The 23,949-nt window shown below is 35.3% G+C and overlaps 1 protein-coding gene across 10 annotated transcripts; it reads left to right on the forward strand.

The window, feature by feature from the left end:
• The first annotated feature begins 288 nt into the window (after nucleotides 1–288).
• Nucleotides 289–22,895, forward strand: fyb1b (FYN binding protein 1 b). 10 transcript variants are annotated; one of them, XM_087301082.1, is made up of 19 exons: nucleotides 289–366; nucleotides 11,726–12,656; nucleotides 14,342–14,465; nucleotides 14,553–14,593; nucleotides 15,234–15,265; nucleotides 15,343–15,389; nucleotides 15,575–15,680; nucleotides 15,768–15,927; nucleotides 17,413–17,536; nucleotides 17,763–17,782; nucleotides 17,914–17,980; nucleotides 18,135–18,227; nucleotides 18,824–18,864; nucleotides 18,947–19,007; nucleotides 19,153–19,252; nucleotides 19,345–19,498; nucleotides 21,879–21,912; nucleotides 21,995–22,023; nucleotides 22,142–22,895. In XM_087301082.1, the coding sequence occupies exons 1-19, from the start codon at nucleotides 364–366 to the stop codon at nucleotides 22,162–22,164; spliced, it is 2,190 nt and encodes a 729-aa protein (XP_087157208.1). In that variant the 5' UTR covers nucleotides 289–363; the 3' UTR covers nucleotides 22,165–22,895. The 10 variants fall into 10 exon arrangements, 9 of the variants coding, with proteins under 9 accessions (XP_087157208.1, XP_087157209.1, XP_087157212.1 ...); XM_087301080.1 differs by lacking the exon at nucleotides 289–366 and adding an exon at nucleotides 8,729–8,813; XM_087301081.1 differs by lacking the exon at nucleotides 289–366 and adding an exon at nucleotides 8,729–8,813 and having other exon boundaries at nucleotides 15,234–15,247.
• Nucleotides 22,896–23,949: the final 1,054 nt, after the last annotated feature.

Raw genomic sequence — 23,949 nt, forward strand, 5'->3', positions numbered from 1 at the left:
GTTAAGATAATTATTACAAATTTAAGTAGGGGAAAAAAATATCAAAAAGCTTTAGTATTCTTATATTTATTCTTAAAGTACTGGAATATGCAGAGCAAGGAGGCATGCGCGAGTATAGAAAGAGCAATTGTGCAGTATAGAATAGGCAAATACATGCGATGGAGAGCGAGATAGGGTTTCCTGTGATGACAGCGCAAGCAGCGGACTGCCAGACCAGCAGATAGGGGAAGTGGCCTGGAGTGGGCAGGCATTTACAGTCACAAATAAACTCAAGTAAAACAGAAACACATTCACTAGTCTGCCAGCGAGCCGCCAATCCATCCGCAAGATCAAGGAAAGGATATTGATTTTGGCTTTACCACCATGGTGAGTATTTTTTTAATCGTTTTATCCTTGAGTTGGTCACTAGGCAGCGGCGGGTGTGTATCTTTTATGGTAGTTTCGTTTGAGAAATTTATGATGTGAAATCATATGGTTGTTTGACTGGAAAGAGAGAGTTTATCAGATATACTATGTCTACAGTAGTCATTTGAAGTGGATCCAAACTTAAAGTTGTGATAAAACTACACTTAAAAACAATAACGTTTGCTGTTTTTTCAAACAACTTATTTAAAATGAGCTGAAACAACTCAATTCTTGAGTAATTTTGGAGACATCTTAGATGTTTTGTGTTCAATCCACTTAAATTTGTAAAAACTGTTAACTTAATTTCTTCATGTTGACCCAGCACAAATAAATTGCATGGAACCCAACAGTGTATTAAACAACAGGCATTTTGGTCTTGGTTTTTTTTTTATCTACTTTAAATGTTGACTGCTGTATTTAATACCTAATTTGTTTACTTTTTACCTCAAATATTTTTTTAATGAACATGTGCAGTTTCTATCATCATGGGCTTTGTTTACTGAAAAAAAAAAAAACATTTTATGCAAAAAGATTCATTTACGCTGATACGAAAAACTGCTGAATGTCACAGCAAACTTAAAGTTCACCTGGGGAACATTTAGGGGATTTTGTCATGTGTTTTTGCTAATTTAGATTGTGTAAAATAAGATTGTGTAATGTTGGGCCATTTCTTTTTGCTTCAACAACACAACTCAGTTCCTCTTCATCTGAACGCACACTTGAGTTTCACTTGATGTCTTTGACTATCTGGTTTAACATTGGCTAAATGCGCCTCTTTGTCAACCATAACATGCTTTTTATTAAATAAGTGACACTGACCAGTTTTAATATATACAGTATAAGTCAAAATTATTATCATTATTAAAATGGCATTATTGAATTGTTATCTGTAATTTTAATAATTTTATATTTCCCAAGGATTGTTTAATGGAGAGAAGATTCTTTCAACGCATTTTTAGACATAATAGATTTAATATCTAATTTCTAATAACTAATTTACATGAAATATTTCGACTTTTTTTGCAAGATACTAGTATTAAAGTGCAATTTAAAGACTAAACTAATTAGGTGAACTAGTCAATATATGATAATAATTAGGCAAGTTATTGTATGACAATGATTTGTTCTGTGACCAATAAAAAAAAAAAAAAAAAAACAAGATAATAATGTTGACCTTAAAATAGTCTATTAAAAAAACTGCTTTTATACTGTCGGTTCATTCCGCTGTGGCGACCCCAGGTTAATAAAGGGACTGAGCGGAAAAGAAAATAAATATGAATGAAGGAATGAATGGTTTTATTCTAGCCAAACTAAATTAAATAATACATTCTCCAGAAGGAAAAAAATATAGGAAATATTGTAAATATTTCTTTGCTCTGTTAAACATCACTTTGAAAAAGAATACCAAATGTCACAGGCGGGCTAATAACTTCAACTGTAAATCTGGCTCTGCTCTTTGTAACTCATTCTGTTGCAGTTCTATAATAGCAGATTATCGAAGTGAAACTATGGTAGGACGCCTCTTTCAGATTGCATCATATTTTGGGATCTCCGAAATCACCTTCTCCTAGTCATCTAAGGTTCTCCATAATCATGTGAGAAAAACACACACAGACTATCCATTGGTTCTTTGTCAAGCACGTGTTGGCCCATGCAAGTCTAATATTCAAAACATGCATTACACAAGTCATCCATCCCAGCTACGGAACTGTAGAGTTTTTGTGAGGCTGCTTTGCATGTCGGGAACCTTGAACAGTACAGCTGTTGTTAAAGTAATAGCCGAAAGTAAATAAATAAAAATGAACAAAATTCTGTGTTTATCAGAACTGCAGCTGTTAGGCTTGGAATCACACGAGAGTTCATCTCAGGCTATTTTACTTCACTATTCAGTTTAAATGGCTTTGCTGTTTCAATAAAGAGAAAATTGTTAATTATTAATTTTACTTTAGCTTAGTCCCTTATTTATCAGAGGTCGCCACAGCGGAGTGAACCACCAACTATTCCTCTTGCATTCACACACACTCATACACTAAGACAATTTTTTTAAACCCAATTCACCTTTACCGCATGTCTTTGGACTCCGGAGCACCTAAAGGAAACCCCCGCTAACAACATGCAAACTCCACACAGAAATGTCAACTGGCCCAGCTTTGACTTGAACCAGTGACCTTCTTGCTGTGAGATGACAGTGCAAACCACTGTGCCATCGTGCTGCTTTTAGTTAATCAACAGTTAGCAAATATTATACACTCATTTTGGCATGAACATGAATTCATTGCATTTACTCCTAACCCTGGGTCTTGACTTCCTTCCCTGATTTTTCCATGACAGCCGTTTAATATCTGAGATTACACACACATGCTCTTTGTGCGATGTCACTGCATTAGATAACAATCAATCCACACAAACAAATGATGTCTCAAAATTTGTGATGCATGTTCACACATGTTTCCTAGCAGAGTGAATAAAGGTGTAGTTTAGTTCCTCACAGTAACTTTGGATGTAATTGTATATTTTAAACATGCAAAACTGCTTTAAATCACACATTAAGGACAAATATTAAGCTAAATTATATATTTTAGGCTAACTAGACACTTAGCATAAGATTTTTGGGTGTGCTCAAAATGCTAAATCAGCAATAATAATTAAAATAATAATAAAATAATGCTAAAAACTTAAGAAGTTAACTTATAACTTTAATAAGTTCATCGGGTTTCAAAAAAAGTTCTAAGTTATATATTTTAACGTAATATTTTCAATTTGAATTTGATTCATCCAAATAACATTACTGCAGCAAGATTTCTTTTATCAGTGCAGGATAAACAAATAGTCAAATTGTAAAAATATAAACTATTTTTTAATGCAATATGTAAAGTACACTTACTTATATTTTAAACATGCAAAAAGTAGGCTTAGAAACTTAGCATGGGACACTGGTTTGTTGGTGTCCTCAAAAAGTTCAATCAGCAATAATAATAATAATAATAATAATAATAATTGTTGTTAAACTTTACACACTGTAATTGTTTTATAAGAAAAAGTCAAGGCAACAAATATTTTTGATGTTGCTTTAACTAAAGTTTAAATATTTTAGTCAGGTTGATGTAAGTTGAAATGACCAGACAAGTTAATTTGATTAATGTAAAAAAGGTAAAGCAGCAGAAGAGGACAAGCCTTTTTTATTTATTTATTTATTTATTTTACATTTACTGTGTTATTTAGTAAATACATTGTTTTATAGTCATTATTTCTTGGTTGTGAAAAAGCAGAACAGTGTGTTACGTATTTTTGTTTGTATATATTGTTATATATACATATTTATATACATATAGTATATGCAAAAAATGTTAATAAATATATTTGGCCAAAGAAAATGAGGCAGCAAGATTTTTTTTAAAGTGCAGGACAAACAAAAAGTCAAATTGTAAAATTATAAACAATAAATATATATATATATGTATATATGTATACAATATAATATAAACAATTATATATATAATAAATTATATATATATAATTATATATATATATATATATATATATATATATATATATATATATATATATATATATATATATATATATATATATATATATATATATATATATATATAATATAATATAAATTGTCTAAAATAATAATTTCTATATAAATAATGTCTAAAATATTAACAATTTGCAATGTTTAAAGTACTCACACTTGCCCTGGAGATTTAAAACGTAGGTTTTTTGTACTGACGCAAGATGGTAATCTATTACTATAGGAATTTTTGGGTCACCAATAGGAACTTCCTTCTGTCACACATTCTCATACACAAGAACAGAGCAAAGTCTAACATCACCACACCTATCTTCTGAGTCTGAATTTTGAACAGTTTATCTGTTGTTTAACCACTGACAAAATTGTATGTGCTGTTGTTTATTCTATTATTTTAAAAGTAAAGGCTTTAAAATCCTAACCTATTAATAGGTTAAATGTAAATACAAAAGCCAATCATGTGTAATGACTAAACATCAAATTATAACTTTACAACATGATAAAGTTCAAGCATGTAAAAGGACAATTTCTCTTGGCAATTGAAAATTTAATGGTTTGTTGTTCATTTAAATGCTACAGCATCTGTTATTTAGTTTATTACACACAGAACTCATGCTTTATAAAGAGACTTCAGCGAACTCTGATTCCATGATGTGTTTTTATTTTACCACTCGTCCTATAAAACAAGTTTCCTCCAAAGACTAATGTTGTTTGTACAAAACAGATTATGTCTATGCATAGCAACATTTTAAAGTTAGACACCCTCTAGCTGGTGTAAAAATAATAACAGTATCATGTTACGTATACTGTGTGCCATTTGTATGTACAGTATGTTTTCATGAAATCACATATGACTGGCATTACCAGATCAATGCAGGTTCAATTTAACGCAAAGTGTGGACTTCTTAGATGCTCTTTAGACCCACTATTATTCCTACTTCAATTCACAACGTATATTTAAATTTGGAAGAAGCACTGGAACATGATTTACAGTCTATTCAAAGACATATATTATATACACATATTTACAATGTGTGTTTCTGAGATCAAATTCACGATTGTTAAGATACTATGATGCAACGCCGCACAAATAGATTTTTAATATTTAGAAGAACGGGCTCAATGTAATGTAATGTAATGTAATGTGTATTTATATAGCACATTTATTGTGTATGGCCATACACCCAAAGCGCTTTACAATCTTGGGGGGGGGTCTCTCCACACCACCACCAGTGTGCAGCATCCACTTGGATGATGCGACGGCTGCCACAGGACAACGTCGCCAGTGCGCTAACAACACACCAGCTATTGGAGGAGTTGAGAGACAGTGACAAAGAAAATTCAGTGGATAGGGATGATTGGGAGGCCATGATTGTAAGGGCCGATTGAGGAACTTTGGCCAGGACACCGGGTGCCATGGGATTTTTTTAATGACCACAGAGAGTCAGGACCTCGGTTTAACGTCTCATGAAGCTTGCATGTTCTCCCCGCGTTCGAGTGGGTTTCCTCTGGTTGCTCTGGTTTCCCCCACAGTCCAAAGACATGTGGTACAGGTCAATTGGATAAACTAAATTGGATGTACTGTATGTGTGTGTGTGTGTGTGTGTGTGTGTGTGTGCGCGTGCGTGTGTGTGTGTGTGTGTGTGTGTGTGTGTGTGTGTGTGTGTGTGTATGTGTGTGTGTGTGTGTGTGTGAAAAAGTGTGTATAGGTGTTTCCCAGTAATGGGTTGCAGCTGGAAGGGCATCCGCTGTGTCAGACATATGCTGGATAAGTTGGCAATTTATTCCGCTGTGGCGACCCCTAATAAATAAAGGTACCAAGCCGAAGGAAAATGAATGAATGAAACAGCAAGAACGTCACTAATTCTAGTCCTTACTAAGCCAGTCGAAGTCTCTGTGTGGAGTTTACACGTTCTCCCTATATGCTCACATAGGTTTTCACCAGGTTCCCCGGTTTCCTCCCACCTTCCAAAAACATGCAACTTAAGTTAATTGGCTAATCCAAATTGGCACCATAGACATGTATCTAGTAAGTAGTAATATCTTACGAGCAATCATAATCTGTTCATTAGCTACTATAGCATGGGAGCTCAAACTCCTCTCTCGCCTTGCAAATGGGAGGGAGCCCCGGGCTCGAGGATCTTATGAGCTTAGAGCTCTCTCCCGGGACAGCATGCCAAACAAACTTTATAATCAATCACCAGCGAAGTGTGAACTCTTGAATCAACCCAAACAGACGTTTCGTTTGTTTTTAGCACTGTATCCAATGCACAAGCTGTAAAGGCACCACCCTCTTATGGAATAGAGGAGGGGAGCAGCAGCTCATTTGGATTTAAAGATACATGCACAAATACAGCTTTGAATAAAAGAGCAGTCCATTTTTAGCACAGTATTCAATGCCCAAATGAACTATCATTTAAGTTAAAAATAATGTTATAAGTTCTGAAATATACAGACATTCCATCAAATCTAAAACACTATTAATGTATTTTTTATTCAAAACATTGGTCTTAAAGGTGCAGTAGGTGATTGTCTTCAGAAACATTTTTTGTTGTGCTGGTTGAAAGTCTCTTCACAGTCCAATAGTAATAATAAGAGTCAATGACCTAAATGTGTTTATATATATTATTTTATTCTGGGTAAGGCATAAAACTAAAAAATGTTTATCCAATTAAATATTGTCGGGCCGACATCTCCAATAATTCCGATAAGCAGCTCAAACTGTCTGTCAGCAAATGTAGATTCGGACTTCTGCGCATCTGTTCACGCAGATCCGCCATTCACGTGTGCCCGCCTGCATGAGCGCCGCTCATTCAAACACAGACCGGGAGAAATCAAATGCTAAATTGAAACTTTTAAAAATCCTGAATCTATATTGGAGTTACTTTTGCATCCTGGAGGAAGGACGACACCATTGCTGAAGTATTACTGTTAGATAGGTAATGTTCTGTTTTAAAACTATTTTAGTCAGGCTAAGGCTTTGCTTATGTTAGATTGAGTTATGTTATGAATGACTTATATGCACAGACGTGTTGTTAGGCCACTGAAATCGCCTGGCTAAAGATTGATGTGACTTTTTTCCGTTTTATAAGGGCCTTTTTACAGCTTCGATAATGTAGATTTATATTTAGTTTAACAAAAAAACATCAGTAAATAGCGCTATTCCGCCTAACCTGCTTTATTGAGCTGAAGTTGATTCTATATTCACATTGGTTTCTTTTTGAACAATGATAGCCTTTCTATACTGTTTGCATGCTACTCTGAATATTCACTGTGAAATAGCATGCTAGAACACTAACTAACTGTTACATAACCGGTGAATGACAAGAACTAGTAGGCTGTCTGCTGTTGTGACGCGGTGCGCGCGTTTGCGATTTCAGAAAGTGTGGCACAGTCCCTCCCAGTCGTCAAAAGATAATATGCTAAGCAGTTAGCATTTTGGCAGATCACCTACTGTACCTTTAAATTTGTAAAAGAAATGTGGGCCAAATGTCTGTATTTTTTAAGGTACATGTTTATTTTTAGCACAGTATTTAATGTCCAAGCTGTAAATGCACCTCCCTCTTCCAAAAAAGTGGGTGGAGAGCTGTTTTTACGTATGTAAAAAGTTTTTTTTACCCACTCAAGAGGACATTTGCAACATAAATGATAGTGCACTTTAATCTGAAATTTCGCAAAGACATTTTGAGGACATGCGAGACACATATCTTGCTAAATGTAACATTATACCACTCAAAGAGATCAGCCAAAAATGATTTTAAATAACTATTTGAGTTTCTTTCTTCTGTAAAAGATGATATTTAAGAAAACTGTTGGACCTAATGACTTCTTTTTCCTGTATTATGGAAGTTAACAGAAAAAAGAAACTCACAAAGGTTTAAAACCACATGAGTGACAGTAAATGATGACGCAAATTTTATATTTGAGTGAACTATCATTTAAAATAAGCATAATGTTATAAGATCTGAAATATACATTCCATTAAATATGAAACACCATCATTGCATTTTTTATCCAAAACATTGGACTTAAATAAAAAAAAAAGATTAATAAAAAAAAAAAAGGAAATGTGGATGAAATTGTCAGTATACTACAGAACAGTGTGTGGTTTAAAACTTGTGAGAAATGTCTACATCGCTGTTGTTTGTCAAGACTATATAGTGATATTGTAATTAGTTGGCCAATGTTAGTTCCTGTGTGTCTAACAGTTTCTCGTTTTTGCACAGTAAGTCAACAGCACAGTGTGTACCTCTGGGTCAAGCCAGTCACATTAGAAGCTTGTCCAGGGCTTATCAGCTCTTCCTGGTGAGAGAGGTCTGTCCTGATTCAAACGCTTGTTACCAAACACATCAACCAGTGTCACACTTTGTGCATTTGAACATGGATCTAGAGCATTGTATTTCTGTGAAAGTAGTGCACAGCTTTGAGGTGACCGGGTTGAACAGCTCAGTTATAGATAAGCGATGTTATGGGCACAGAAAAACTTTTTTTTTTTTTTTGGTACAGAAAGACATTTGCATCCAATTGTGTAAAATTTGAATGATGCCCAACTGGCTTTAAAATCTGAAGCCCTTTTGTGGTTATCTTTACTTAAGCGACAGCAGCACATTTTACAATGTGACTGCTGTGTGTCTATATGACAAATTTAATATATACCTCTAGAAAAAAAAGTATTTTCTATTAATTCTTTAAGCATATGAGTGTTGTGTATGAGTTCTGAAATAGTGAGTGCAGTAACTTCCTGCTAGTTTGTATGATAAATGCTCTCAGTTCCTGTGTGATCTCAGACAGGTCTCAAGCTCAATGCAGTTGACAACAAACAGCTCTGATGGAAAAATCAACAATGCTAAACTGTAATGACGAATCGGAGGTAAAATAATCTCTGTTGTTTGTGTGCTTTATGCTCAGTTTAGGGTCAGATGGTTGATTTACAATCCTCTACATGAATCAGAAAAATCTGTGTATATAGCACTGCTTTTGTGAGTTCTACGCAACGAAAGCAGACATTTTATATTACAAAATGAAATAACAATACCGTCGGTTATTTTTAAATATTTACAATTAAGATAGAATAAACGTTCAGGTAAATCAGACATAGAAAGTATGCTTTATCAGCTTTTTTGCATTTTATATTGCTTTGACTTTCGCAACATATTATTTTAAATACTAACATACTATTTAAATCTACTAGGCTGATTTATAGTTAGATCTAAATTATATAACAAAAAGTCAGTAGTTCTACGCTTGTGTTGAGAAGCCATGTGGGGGTTATGATGTTTGTTTTATCTACATTTAAGGAAGTCTAAAGCTTGATGTATTGGCAAATTTATCACAAATCTAAACACTTATCACATAGTCTTTCATTAAAGTCATGCAATATGTCTTGGTTATGACATGTAGTAGCCTATGGGACATACAGTACAGTACATACTGGAATTTTTAATATATTTTATTATTATTCGTTCATTCATTCATTTCTTTTCAGCTTAGAATGAGTGTGTATGTGTTTCCCAGTGATGGGTTACAGCTGGAAGGGCATCCGCTGCCGCTGCGTAAAACATATGCTGGATAAGTTGGCGGTTAATCCCAGATTATTATTCATTATTATTCTTTTTTAAAATACCAAACCATGACTGAAATTGAATGACATGAAGTACAAACTAGAGTCACAGTTCAGTACGTACCTCAGTTTTCGGGTCATGGTTCAGTACAGTATAACAGGAATAATTACAAATCTCCAGTACTTACTTTTTCTCTTTATTTGTCACAATTAGCTATGGAACAAAGAAGAGCACCATGTTATGCAAACGTACAAAATAAACGTACAAAATAAACACAATAAAGAAAAATAAAACCTTATAATAAGGAAACTGCATATTAAACTTTTACAGATTAAGCTTAGCCCTCTGCTAAAACAACAGAAAAACAACAACTGTGTGTTAAATTTAAGATTCAGTAAGCTGTAATGAAAATGCTGCACTGTTTATCCATAACAGCAGGTGTGGTGGACTACAACTGTTGTGTGTTTGCAGGGAAGGCACTCACTTATTTAAGACTTTCTTACAGTACAAGCTCACAAGATCCCCTAAGACAGTCTCTTATATGTCTAGTGTTTGATAGATCTACGTGACCTTTATACACTCATGTTTCTTGCAGTGTTCTTTTTAAAGCCGTTTGAAGATTTCACCCACAGCAGCACTCATTTGTCATACTTGATGTCAGTTACAGAGCAGTGAACCAATCAGAAAAACTAGGAGGTGGGAGTAATGTTGAGCACTTCTGTTTACGGCAAAAACACTCCTTAACGCTGCTGTGTTGCATTTTCAGACAAAAAAAAAATGTGTTCGTTGTGAATGGCTTCTAAGTTCTTGTACTGCTGTGGTCTTCTGCCTAAAGACGCCCCATAGAATTACATTTATATGCATTTGAATGTGATAGAATGGAAATATAAGCTTGTGCGTCAAGTTCGTCGCTGGGTCTCTTGTGTTGTTCAAGATTAGTGAACTGTGCTTGGTGAAGTGATTGTGTGAGATCAAAACATGACCTCTCAATACAGACATTTAAAATATGGAGCAATCACACGCTTTTTAAATGTGTTATCATCTCATTTAATCCCACCCTTTTTCACAGTGCCGTATAACTAAATTGCACAGCTCAATGTCTAGTGTGACTGTGGCTTAACAGTCACTGTATGTCTGCACTGGCTGTGCATGTACTGCTACATGTACTGCTACACACCTAGTATATATATATATATATATATATATATATATATATATATATATATATATATATATATATATATACATACATATACATATACACACACACACACAGTATTATACACAGTTAAAGTAAGAATTATTAGCTCCCCTAAATTCCTAGACCCCCTGTTTATTTTTTTTTCCCTAATTTCTGTTTAAAGGAGAGAAGATTTGTTCAACACATTTTTAAACAATAGTTTTAATAACTCATTTCTAATAAATGATTTATTTTATCTTTGCCATGATGACAGTAAATAATACAAACATACTGTAAAATTGTCCTTGCTCTGTTAAACATCAATTGGAAATTTTTGAAAAAGGAAAAAAAATCAGCTAATAAAGGGCTAATAATAATTTACAGTATGTCTGATAATAGTTTTTCTTCTGGAGAAAGTCTTATTTGTTTTTTGTTTCGGCTAGAATAAAAGCAGTTTTTAATTTTTAAAAAAAAAAGTTTAAGGTCGAAATTATTAGCCCCTTTAAGCTATATATTTTTTTCCATTGTCCGCAGAACAAACCATCATTATGCAATAACTTGCCTAATTACCCTAACTTGCCTAGTCAACCTAATTAACCTAGTTAGGCCTTTAAATGTCACTTTACACTGTATAGAAGTGTCATGATAAATATCTATTAAAATATTATGTACTGTCGTCATAGCAAAGAAAATAAATTTTGATAAATAAATCAGTTATTTCTAAACTATTGTTTAGAAAAAAACTTCAGGGGGCTAACAAACAGGGGGGCTAATAGTTCAACTGTAATGGAGTTCAACTGTATATATATATATATATATATATATATATATATATATATATATATATATATATATATATATACACACATGCATAAACTAAAAAATATGCTGCATATGTCATATAAACTGTGATGTCACATAATCATGTAGGTCTAATAATAATACACTGATTAAAAGCTCAAGCAGAATGACAACCACACAAATATGAATGTGCCCATGTTTGCCTCTGTTCCTAAAATTTTGACTTTCAATCTTTTTCAGGACAATAAGTCTGACGTAAAAGCTATAATGGCTCGCTTCCAAGCAGGAGGTGCATCTGTGGATGGGGCCCCAAATGTTCGACTAAAACCACCCGTCCAACCCACATTGTCTTCAGGTCCAGTGGTGCCTTCTAAGAAGCCTGTTCTCGAAACTAGCCTCTCCGGTGGAGCTACTTCTACCTCAACTCCCCCCAAACCCAACTTTTTAAAGAACACAGTCAACACAGCAAGAAGTGCTCCGGACATGCCTGATCCTCCAAAGCCTAAAGCATTTGGGAATAGGTTCGAAAATATGTCAGAAAACAAAGGTAACAAAGTTCCTGTTAAGCCTAAACCACCAGACTCTTCCTTGGATCCCGAGCCTTCGAAGGTCCCATTCCCAAAGGTACCACTACAAAAACCTCCATCAAGCATCTTTGCAAATGACACAAAGGACACAAGTCCAAAGCCGCTCGTTTCCACAACAAAACCTTCCTGGATCAAAGATATCCCTAAAGCTGAAGTAAACGGTCCCACAACTCCAAAAATGCCATCAGCACCCAAACCAAAAAGCACAATGGCTATGCTGCGCCAGCAGCCAGAGGAAAACAGCAACACTGAGTCTACCGTGAGATCTTCCCCAGTGTCTAATGTGAAACCATCAAGTTTCCGCGCTAAAAATAGTTTCACTAAACTAGAAGAAGGTGTTAAAGATGGTGCTAAAGCTTCAAGTACAAATGAGTCAGTTTCAAAGCCTGTAGCACCTATTAAACCCAACTTCCCCAAAAAAGCACACGGACCTCCTGCACAGACAGTAAATGATGACCCTTCAGCCCCCAAAAAGAAAACTTTACCCAATACCTACGCCTTAGGCAGCGCCCCTTCCAAACCCAATAGACCACCCAAAGTCAACCTTGAGAAGTTCAAGAAGGGCCCAGAGGTTCCAACAGAGAGTGAGTACTGCTCATCTGGCACAATCTGCACATGCTTACTGTAGAGCAGCATCTGAGGTAACACTACAATAGGCAATAAGCACTTCAGTCATATTACACTTTGCCACAAAGACTTTGTATGCAAAGCAGCTACTGCTTAAGCAGTCTAGTATGACCAAAGTGGTTTCCGTGGTTTTACTTGTGACTGCGCTGCATTCAACTGAGACCATTAGCGAGCACGCATTTAGCAGGATCCCAAAAAAAAATAAAAGATTGAAGAAGCGTGAGCAGAATGTATATCTTAGTCAGTAATTTATGTCCAAATGAGGAACATCACATGACTGTATCAGAAGGTTAGATGCTGCTCTTTGACATACAGTATTGCAACAACCTTGTTATTGATCTTTGTTGTGTGCCGCTGAGTGAACACACAATGCAGTATTTCTGCACTGCATGTGAATCGGCATCAAAGGTGCCATCATGAAGCAAACATTCAGGTGCATCTGCTATCAGATAGGAACAGCAGCATACTGGAAATTAAAGATTTCTTGCATGCGCTAATCTAACTTCCTCTTTTAAGTTTCTCTTTTCACTTGAGAGCTGAAGTCAGTGAAAAGGAATAGGGAAGCTTATAAAATGGGAAGGTAGATTTACATAAATAACTTTCATTTTTACCCTTTGTGTAAGAAACTGTATAGGGCCAGGTTTTGCTCTTGAGCTCCATGTGAAAAGATCTAATGATTTTATTATGGTTAAAAGCGTCACTCTCTGTGGTGTTCACAATCTTTTTATCTTTTAAAACCATCGAGTCAGTCATGCTTTAAAAGAACAATTCACTCCTGCTTAAGAATGCTTTTTTCATGTCAGTCACAACCTGCATGCTTTTTTTTCAGTGAAACACAGCAGTAGCAATTATGATGAGTGCATTGATAGTTGTAATATGACTTCCTACTCTATTATTCTGTATACAGCCATGCAGATTTAAAGGAGCCACGTCAAATTTTTATTGGTCACGAATCATAACATGACACGAATTTGCAGATCAGAGTTCACCATACTTGCAAACTATGAAAAGCACTTTGCATTTGGGCTTGCATTTCAGGTGTCCTGTATTTGCTTGCAATATGAATAGACGTCACTGCCATAAAATATTGTAGTGTGATCACATCTTTAGCCAGTGTTTTTTTTTTTTAGGTCTACACAACTAAGCAATATAAAATAGTAGATGAGAACAGTTTTAACAAACAGTTGGGCAAACTTCACCAGTTGACGAAAGTGAAGAAAATAAAGAAAGGACGGTGCACGTATTACAAAACACAAATCCAACAGCTCATATCCATAATGACCAATGTAATTTTCCAAGGCCAAAAAAAGTCCTGATGATAATCATGCAGACATTTAATCTAATTACACAAATGGGTTTAAAAAATGCCTTATGATGTGTCAAAAATCAACTCAGTAAACTGATTACCACAAATGTTCATGTTGAATGATTGATTTAAATAGCCCCCTTGCAAACATTTTACATCTGAATAGGAATTTCCATCAAAAGCCTATCCAAAACACTTACAATTTTTCTGCATCGCTAATGTTCCTCTGCATGTCTTTGTAGCAGTTTGAGTAATTAATGACCCAACTGACATTTTGAGTAAACTGTCGATTTCAAAGGATAACTGCTGACCATGAGGTGAACATTTTTCTTGCAGGCCCTGGACCAAAGAATGTCACTCCCCCTCCTCCACCCGCTGCTCACCCCAGCAATCAAGTACCTCCAGCTCTGCCCTCTCAACCTTTACCCCCCTCCCTGCCCCCACGGCATCCGGGACCCCCGTGAGTACCACCTCACTGTGACTCATGTAATTACATGTTAAATGTATGAATGAGTTGAGAATTCAACAAACTTATTTTTCTCTGCAGAATTCAAGATGAGAATTATGATGATGTGGACTGCTTTAGGGGTAAGATCTACAATTATGTTATTTAATGCAATTTAATTTTATACCAGTTTTTTCATTTTTATTTTTCCATACTGATTGGCTGATATGTGTGCAATCAAAATCATCATCATTCTGAATTAATTAAAAGCTAATGTCTCTCTTTGCATTGAACTTTGAGTGTATTACATTCTGAGATGTTGTTTATGTTCACACAACTACATTAAACATCAACTGAAGTTTCAAATATAATATTGTAGTGGACCACCCCTTTAAGTAACTAAACGCACAGTTTCAGCTTTACAGGACATAATTCTAGATCTGAGGAAAAGTAACTGAAAAATAACTTCAATTTTTATTCTTCTGCATTTATATTGCACCACAAACATAAACCGTTTTAGCTTGTCAATGCTGTCCAATGACAATGGTACAGTATAAGCAGGACTACCCTGTGCATTAAATAATCTGAATTATGATTTTTTTTTTATTAATTTGACAAAAATTGTAGTAGGTATTAACATTTTACGCAAATCCATACCTAATGAATCCAGTAAATAAAGATAAAGTGATGTAATGTGATGCTTAAATTGTGACAATCCAATCCTAGCTAATTTAAAAAATTTTAATTTTAATTTTACATTTCTTTTACTTTTTATCATTGCAGACCAGACAAATGAGGTAAGAAACATGAGAAAGGTATACAATTACTTCACTTGGACAGTACACTATAATTTTGTGTTGCAGTACCTTACAGTATGTCTTACCTCTTTTAGGGAAGTGGAAGTGATGGTGAGATATATGAGGATCTTGATGATAGCAGGTAAGATAGGCTCTACTGCTGAAACTGTATGTGTGGTTAAGCGGTCAGGCTACACCGGGCACCTGCAACAGAGTATTGTTAGAGTTTTGCTGCTTTGCCAATAATCTAATGCTTCATTTCATGTTCTCTTGTTTTTACTTATGTTTTGAGGAAATACATTGACATGATTTTTTTTTTTACCTCAGGTCATCAGCAGCAGAGCCAAGTCAACCTCAGAAGAAACCGGAAAAAGATGTTAAAAACCAAAAAGACCGTGAGAAGAAAGAGAAAGACGCAATTAAAAAGTTTAAAGTAAGAAATAAAAACAGTTAGTAGTAAATAATGTTTACTTCACTAGCGATTTTAAACTGTTATCTTGCTAATGTGTTCTTTTCTCAGATAACACCACCATTTCAGGTTATGCATCAGGTAAAAGCAAAGTCTGACTGCAAGGGTGGAAAAAATGATCTCTCAATAAAGAAGGGCGAGTCAATTGATATTATTCGAATCACTGACAACCCAGAGGGCAAATGGTTGGGCCGGAATCAAGATGGATTATGTAAGAAGTCACATCAATTTAAAAAAAAGATAAAAAGGCGGTTTCTGTCATGCCAAATGTATTGTTGACGTCAACAATGTATTGAAAAGTAACACTAAAAATTAGAAACAGGCCTAAATTAGACCTTGAAGGTCTAATTTGATTTTTCGCAAGAGTGATTGTGTGCCAATTATATAGACTATTTGAGTAATATCACACTCATAGCAGTGCGATTGTGGCTGTAAATACATCCACGTCACACTGCTACGAGTGTGATATTGTATTTATACAACAATTCAACAGCATTATCGTGTATATAAAAAAAGATCAAACACTGAGAGTCTCAAAATCCTTTTGTAAAAGGAACTACTTTCTTCTTTCATTTATTCACATCTGCAGCATGATGTAAGAAAAGCAGGAACCATTGCTAATTTACACACACGTCTCTTTAGAGCTAGTATTTGAATGATTCTCTTGCGTAATGTCTAAAATGATGACAAATCAGGCGGTTTTGTTGACATTTTAAGATTAAAAGGCTGCACGGCATAAAATGCCATCAGTCTACAGAGATTTCCCAGTATTTCTCTTTTGCAATCAGGAGAGATCACAATAATAAACGTTAACCCCAAAAACGTCCAAACAAACACTACCAGACTACTGTTGTGTTTGTGATAAGGAAAAATGATAAACACTTGCAGGCATTTTTTTCTTCTTTCTGTTTACTAAATTAGTCTGCAGTAGTGAAAACAGGAGATTTATTAGAAACAGATATCCAGACTTTAAGACTTTAACTACAATTACTATGGTATAAACACAGCACTACAACATACAAAAGAGAGAGATCGACTTAGAAAGTCACTCACCAGTTTTATGATGATGTGATCAGCTGTAGCTTGAAATTACACTGGATTTTTCCTCCTTTAAGGGTTTATTATGCGGTCTCTGTCGCCATCTTGTGGATGGACTACGTAAACCATCTTTGGTCTGCTCAATGTCAGGCTAATGGCCGCCGTTGTCTCAGAAATTATACATATTTAAAAATAGGCACTATCTTTATAAATAAGCTGCATGGTTCCAATCTAAACATTTATGTTCTCGACTAAAAAGCCTCAAAAGTAGAATATGTTGTCCATCAGCTGCAATATTTGTCAAACTGTGGCGTATCCTCTGCTTGTCACTGTATGTGGGCGGAGTACTACACAATTGTGAAGAGGCTGGATGAGTGCTGTTATTTGCAGAATACCTTGTGGCTATCAGCCAATTAGATTCAAGAACCAGACAGAACTGTTGTATAAATATTTTTAAATAGTTCCGATTAACATTTTCAATTCTATTCCAGACCATTTTATTTTACTTTACAAAATAACAATGTTGAAGGTACTGTTACGTCCTCACATGAGGTAGATGTGAGTAGATCCAACTACTGCAGTTTGTTCTCTCTCTCTCTCTCTCTCTCTCTCTCTCTCTCTCTCACTCTCTCTCTCTCTCTCTCTCTCTGTATTTTAGTTGGTTATGTTAAAACAGAAATGGTTCAGATCAACTTCAGCGCCTTGAAGAATCAAGCGCAGTCTCCTCATGGCCTTGAAAATGAAGAAGTGTACGATGATGTCGAATCTGTTGAAGATCAAAGGTAAAAACCTGAAACCCTTTCAAACGAAATCAGCTGAATTATCCTTCATAATTAATAGCTGGAAATTTTTAAAAAGTTACTTTTTTTACTGAATGTCACATGAAATATTTCTCTAGTAGCCTACCCAGTCAAGAAACACTAAAAAGTAAATAGGCTACTAGCTCTAAACTTCAGCAAATGCTGTTCTCATGTAGGCTACATAAATAATTTCTCTTTCATATTTCAGGAATATGAATGGACAACGGGGTAAGTTTTACTATATAACCCTATATACCTTTTTCTAACGAACTGGCTGAAAGTTTAATGCTTTAAATATGGTAACTGCAATAATTCACGTTTGAGACAATACTTGAACAAGTCTGCCCTCTGCTGTTTAGTTGTTTTACCACCACCACCAGAAGATGATGATGTGTATGATGATATACCTGATTCAAATCCTATCAGGTATGAGAAAAATATAATATAATATAAAATAATATAATATAATAGGCTGCATGTACTTTGTCTTTACATGTTTACATTGCTGGGTTTAACATTGTATTCGGTCACTTTTATTTTGGATCTGTCTCACCCACACTACCCTCCTCTGAAACCATAGCACTGGAGATCCCAGGCCTCTTTTCAAACGCTCCTTCTTGGACATGCTCAAAGTCTCAGTTGAACGGAGAAAAAGCCAACTCAACATAAATGAGTAATTTTTACATTAGCAAGATGCAATCAGACAATGCTATTTCTCCATGTTTTAAATTCATACCAATCACAATTGACCTAACAAAGCAAACCAATTATTGATTCTGTTCCCAATCAACCTAAAGTCTGAAAATGCCAAAATAGCTTCTTCAAGGAAATTCTTCTAAGCCTCTTGTTTGTTAATGCTCTTCTAATACTTTTTTAACCATATTACAACACATGCATGATTCACTACTTTTTATTTTCTTCTAACGTCAACCTCCACTGATTTTGCTTTGTTTCTACAGAAAATATACATGAAAGGTCAGTTCACATCAAGAATGACTATTAACATCCATTTCATGCACAAAAATGTTTGTCTGCTGATTCGGCTGTTATTATTTTTGCAAGAAAGTGAATTCAACAACATTCATCTTTTGTACCATTGTGACGGTACTCTTTTCAGTTCTTTATGATATTTAGATCCATATTTTATGATTATCATAACAGTAATCAACATCATTCTTGGTGTGAACAGACTGTAGCTGTAATTTAAAGAAGCTAAGTGGCGTTCACACATATAATGATTAAATATTTATGTCTAACTATATTTTTCAGCATTCCTCCCCCTCCACAATTTACACCTGAAGTAAACAAAGGTAAAAATCAGTCTATCCTTATAGCATGTTTTCGAATGAACTATGAAACCATGAAACCCATCTTTTGTCTTCAACATCGCAGACATTCCTCAAGATATTTATGATGATGTGGATTCATTCCCTCCTGCTCCTTCGCCATCCAGGTAAACATCTGCTTATTAATGTCTTAACGGATATGGTAGTTCAAATTCACTATGATGAAGCACTATTCAGATAAAATGAAAATACTGTTTTGTTTATTAGCACATTCCAGTGCTTTGTGTTGATGATAGTGGTATTTCTCTACAGCCTTCCTCAAATGAAATCTAAGCAGAGCAAAGTGCACGATGACCCCAAAAAACAAAAGAAGTTTGAGAAAGAAGAAAAGGAATTTAGAAAGAAATTTAAAGTGCGTAACTTTTATGGCTTTGGTCAAAAATGTGAAAAAGCAATACCTAAACAGATTTACGAGCAAACATAACTCTGTATTTATGTTACCAGTATGACGGTGAGATTCAAGTACTTCATCAAGCAACAATAGCCACCAGTAAGAAGGGAAGTGGGAAGGATTTGGCTGTACAGGCTGGGGAAACCGTGGACGTCATCAGCAAATCTGACCCTGACAAATTCATCTGCAGGAACAAGGAGGGCAAATGTAAGTGACGTTATTTGCAACCCAGAATTTGATTTGATTTGATTCACCAGGGTTTCTGTGTGTTATCCAAAACAAATTTGTGACTTTTAAAGACAATTAGGCAATTAGCGTTAGAAATTATGTTATTAATTACTTACCTTCATGTCAATTTCCAACCCTCCTGGCCATTAATCTTGAGAACACAAATTAAGATACTTTAGATGAAATCAACAGAGACAGCAACAGTTGGGACTCGTTCAAGGTCCAGAAAACTTTCAGTGGTTAGGAGATTTTACAATAAATTTGTATTTCAAGTTATAAGAATACTATTATGTGCAAAAAAAATATTGGAATTATTCAATAATTTCTAGGTAATTTCTTCAGTGTCAGTAAAGGGCACGCTTTCATGTGGACTGCACTAATGTGTACCCTGGATGTCTGCACATGCCGACTTCAGCTTGAAACAAAGCACAGCCACATTTGAGGTATATAGACCATTTTGAGGGATGTGAACAATAATGTTTGTAACATATTTCCTATTTTACATTTTTAATTTCTGGCATCACCGGTTCTGTACATAACTTTTATGGACAGAATTTCTATGCACAGCCTTGCAATAGTATCTGGATGCAGCCTTTATGATGCAAGCTGAGATTGCATCACTCAGCGATGCAATGTCAGACACAATGCACTCAAATGGAGCTAGTGACGTCACTGTGACAGGTAGGGTTAGGGGTGGGGTTAGGTGAGCCCATTAAAAAGCATTGGATGCAGCCCAGATTGCATTGCACCAGGTCTGCAGCCAGACCCATCTCCAGCCTTGGGCCGAAGGGGGACCAGTTTGGGGACCACAGTATTTCATCTCTGTTATTTGCAGATGATGTTGTTCTGTTAGCTTCATCGGACATGGACCTGCACTGGGGTGGTTTGCTGCAGATTGTGGCACGGCTGAGATGAGAATCAGCACCTCTAAGTCCGAGGCCATGGTGCTCCACCGGAAAAAGTTGGATTGCTTACTCCAGGTTGGAGGAAAGTACTTACTCTAGGTGGAGTTCAAGTATCTTGGGGTTTTGTTCACGAGTGAGGGAAGGATGGAATGTGAGATTGACAGGCAGATTGGTGCAGGGCCAGCAGTAATGGGGTCGATGTATCGGTCCGTTAAGGTAAAGAAGGAGCTGAGCCGAAAGGCAAAGCTCTCAATTTACCAGTCAATCTACGATCCCACTCTGCACAGGATCTCGGATACAAGTGGCCGAAATGAGTCTGCTTCACAAGGTGGCAGGGCGCACCCTTATAGATTGGGCATGGAGCTCTGTCACATGGGAGGAGCTTGGAGTAGAGTCACTGCTCCTCCACATTGAGACAAGTCAGCTGAGGTGGCTCAGGCAGGTTTTGGATGCCTCCTGGCTGCCTACTTTGGGAGGTGTTCCAGGCATGTCCCACTGGGAGGAGGCCTCAGAATAGACCAGGACTTGCTGGAGGGTCTATGTTTCTCAGCTGGCCTGGGAATCCCTCAGGATCCCCCCGGAGGAGCTGGAGGAATTCTGGGGAGAGTACAGTCTGGGGTTCACTCCTGAAACTGCTGCCCCAACGATTCGGCCCCATAAAAGCAGATGAAAAGGAAATAAAAGTAAAATTTTCATTTCCATAGCTTCAGAGAATCAAAAAGGTCTACATCTTTAAAAAAAATAATGTTATGATAGCTGTTTTAACATGAAGATGTGACTTAGTGTGACACACATAAAGAGCAGATCGCTCTTGTGAACGTGCACAGTATACTGATGCTGAATTGAATGTTGAATTTAGTCATTCTTTTTGTTTTATGTTTGCATAAAACTTTTCTTAAACATCATAATATTCTAAATGAAACACTGAGGGCATGTGGTCTGTTTTAAAGATGTTTTGTAGAATTTGAATAAGTTGGGACTATTGCAGTCTAAGGAGGATGAGCACGTTATAAGTTTAAATTTAAAATATGTTAATTTATGTTCTGGAGACAGAGAAGTATCAGGGAAGTGGAGCCACATGAGGGTGAGTGATTAACAAGATAATTAAAATTAAATATTAACAAATTTTAATTCCTTTATCACCATGTTTGTTTCATTTGTAGTAGTAATGCAGTGAATTGTATTTGGACTAGTAAAATAATAAGGAACTATAACACCACAGAATCAAAACAAACAAAACACCTTTTACATCACAGTGGAAGCAGCATTTCATTTCAAGTTTTTTGTGTCACATAGACACTGAAAAATTGCTAACTGGTTAAAATGATTCAAGGATTATAACACCTTAGAGAATAAAACACTTCTAATGTCAAATTTGTAAACTTTTTATGAAGAAATCATAAATATACTAAAACAAACACTGCTAATGATGACATTATAACATTTGCTTTCAGTCGGATACGTCTCACTTAGCAACATCCAAACAGAGTAAGTCATGTTTTCTCAAGCTCTACACTGTTTTATCAATGTGTGGTTGTGCAGTACTAAAATGTGTACCTTTTCCTTGTAGCGACGAGGTCTATGATGACATTGGAGATGGTATGTAGCAAATTCACGAAAGTAAACAATACATGAAAATATAAAATGCAAATTCTTCATCTGCGGATTGTCAGAATGCAGACAGGTAACCAGTTCTTCTTTAAAATCTCCTTTACAGACTGTATTTATGACAACGACTGAAGCTCTGCCACCGTCTTCTTCTCATCTTCAGGTGCAGCTCATTGTTTTGGGCCACGTTTGTTTTCTTGATTTGTGAGTGTATTTATCGTATGAACACGTGCATTTGGATTATAGAAAAGAACAGCCTAGTACCATCATCATATGATTTTAGCCTTGCCTCAGAGAAATGGCTTCTTGTCCAAATATGCCATAATTTCCTGAGATATTTCCCTTATAGTGACCATAGTTCACCCAAAACTGAAAGTTCTATCACCATTTACTCAATCTTAGTTTTTTGTTTAACTCAAAATAAGCCATTGTGAAGCAAGCTGCAATTGACTTCCATAGTAGGAAAAACAAATACTATGGAAGCCAATGGTTACCGGTTTCTAACATTCTTCAAAATATCTTCTTTTGTGTTCAAGAAACTTCTAAAGGTTTGGAAGCACTCGAGGGTGAGTAAATAGATTGTAAATTTACATTTTTGGGTGAACTATGCCTTTAAGTTAATTTAATACAGTTTTCAGTAATAACTTATGTTGAAAAGAAATCTTAAAGTAATTTAAGCTGTGACTAATTCACATTAATAATTTATCGCCGTAAATATGTTGCTGAGTGAAAGGCAGTATTTTGTATTTTTGCCTTTACTCATTTACTTACTGTGTTTTTGTAAATATTAAGAAAGCAGAAGACTGAACTCTCTACATGATGTGCTAATAAATCTATACATTTGCATCACTTTTACAACAGAATGTGTTGATGTATTGATTAATTGAACAAAGAACAAGAACACTAATAACATTACCACATTGTCCCTTAAAAATATATATATATATAGAGTTGAAGTCAGAATTATTAGCTCCCCTGAATTATTAGCTCCCCTGTATATTTTCCCCCAATTTCTGTTTAATTTTCCAACATATTTCTAATGTTTATACAATTTAATAACTGATTTCTTTTATCTTTGCCATGATGACAGTGCATGATATTTACTAGGGGTGGGATTTACAGGGTAACTCACATTATGATATTTTCGTGATATTTTGCCCCCGATATTGATATATCACGATATCAGCTATTCTACAATATATCAATAATATCACAAGAAAACCATCCACGATATATCACAATAATTGTAAATGAATTAGTAAAAATGCATTGATTAGGCATGGGATGATAATCAGTTTCAAGGTATACCGTGGTTTGGAAGATTCAAGGTTTTAAAACCCCCAGAAGTTTCTGTTATACTGTTCCTGCAGTATATGTACAGTTTTTTAAAGACTATTTTATTTAGTTTTTTACGGTAACAATATCTCCAGCAGAAAAGGACCTTCCACATCAAAAGCTACAGTTTCAAAAATATTTTAAATGGTTTATAAAATAAAATAGTTTGTGCTCAATGGGGGCAAAGGTTTTTTTTTGTTTGTTTACCTAGACATTTTAAAAAAGAACATAATTTACAGCAGTAATAATAACAATACCATGGCACTGTGAAACCGTGATTTAGGGTTATCATACCATCACAATCTTATACCGGCCCATCCCTATTGTTGATACTCCATTACTGCAGCCAAAGCGGTAAACTCAGGGCTTAATTTGTGCCGGAACAAGTCGGATTAGAATCGCAAATTCGAATTCAAAAATTAAAAACTGCATTTTGCAATTTAGAATTGCTTTTATTCTAGCTGAAATAAAAATAAGATTTTCTCCAGAATAAAAATACTGTGAAAAATTCTGTGCTCTGCTAAACATCATTTGGAAAATATTTCAAATAGATAAAAGGGCTAATAATTCTGACTTTAACTA

This window comes from Danio rerio, chromosome 21 (genome assembly GCF_052040795.2).
Source record: "Danio rerio strain M-AB ecotype USA chromosome 21, GRCz13ab, whole genome shotgun sequence".
Classification (NCBI taxonomy): domain Eukaryota; kingdom Metazoa; phylum Chordata; class Actinopteri; order Cypriniformes; family Danionidae; genus Danio; species Danio rerio.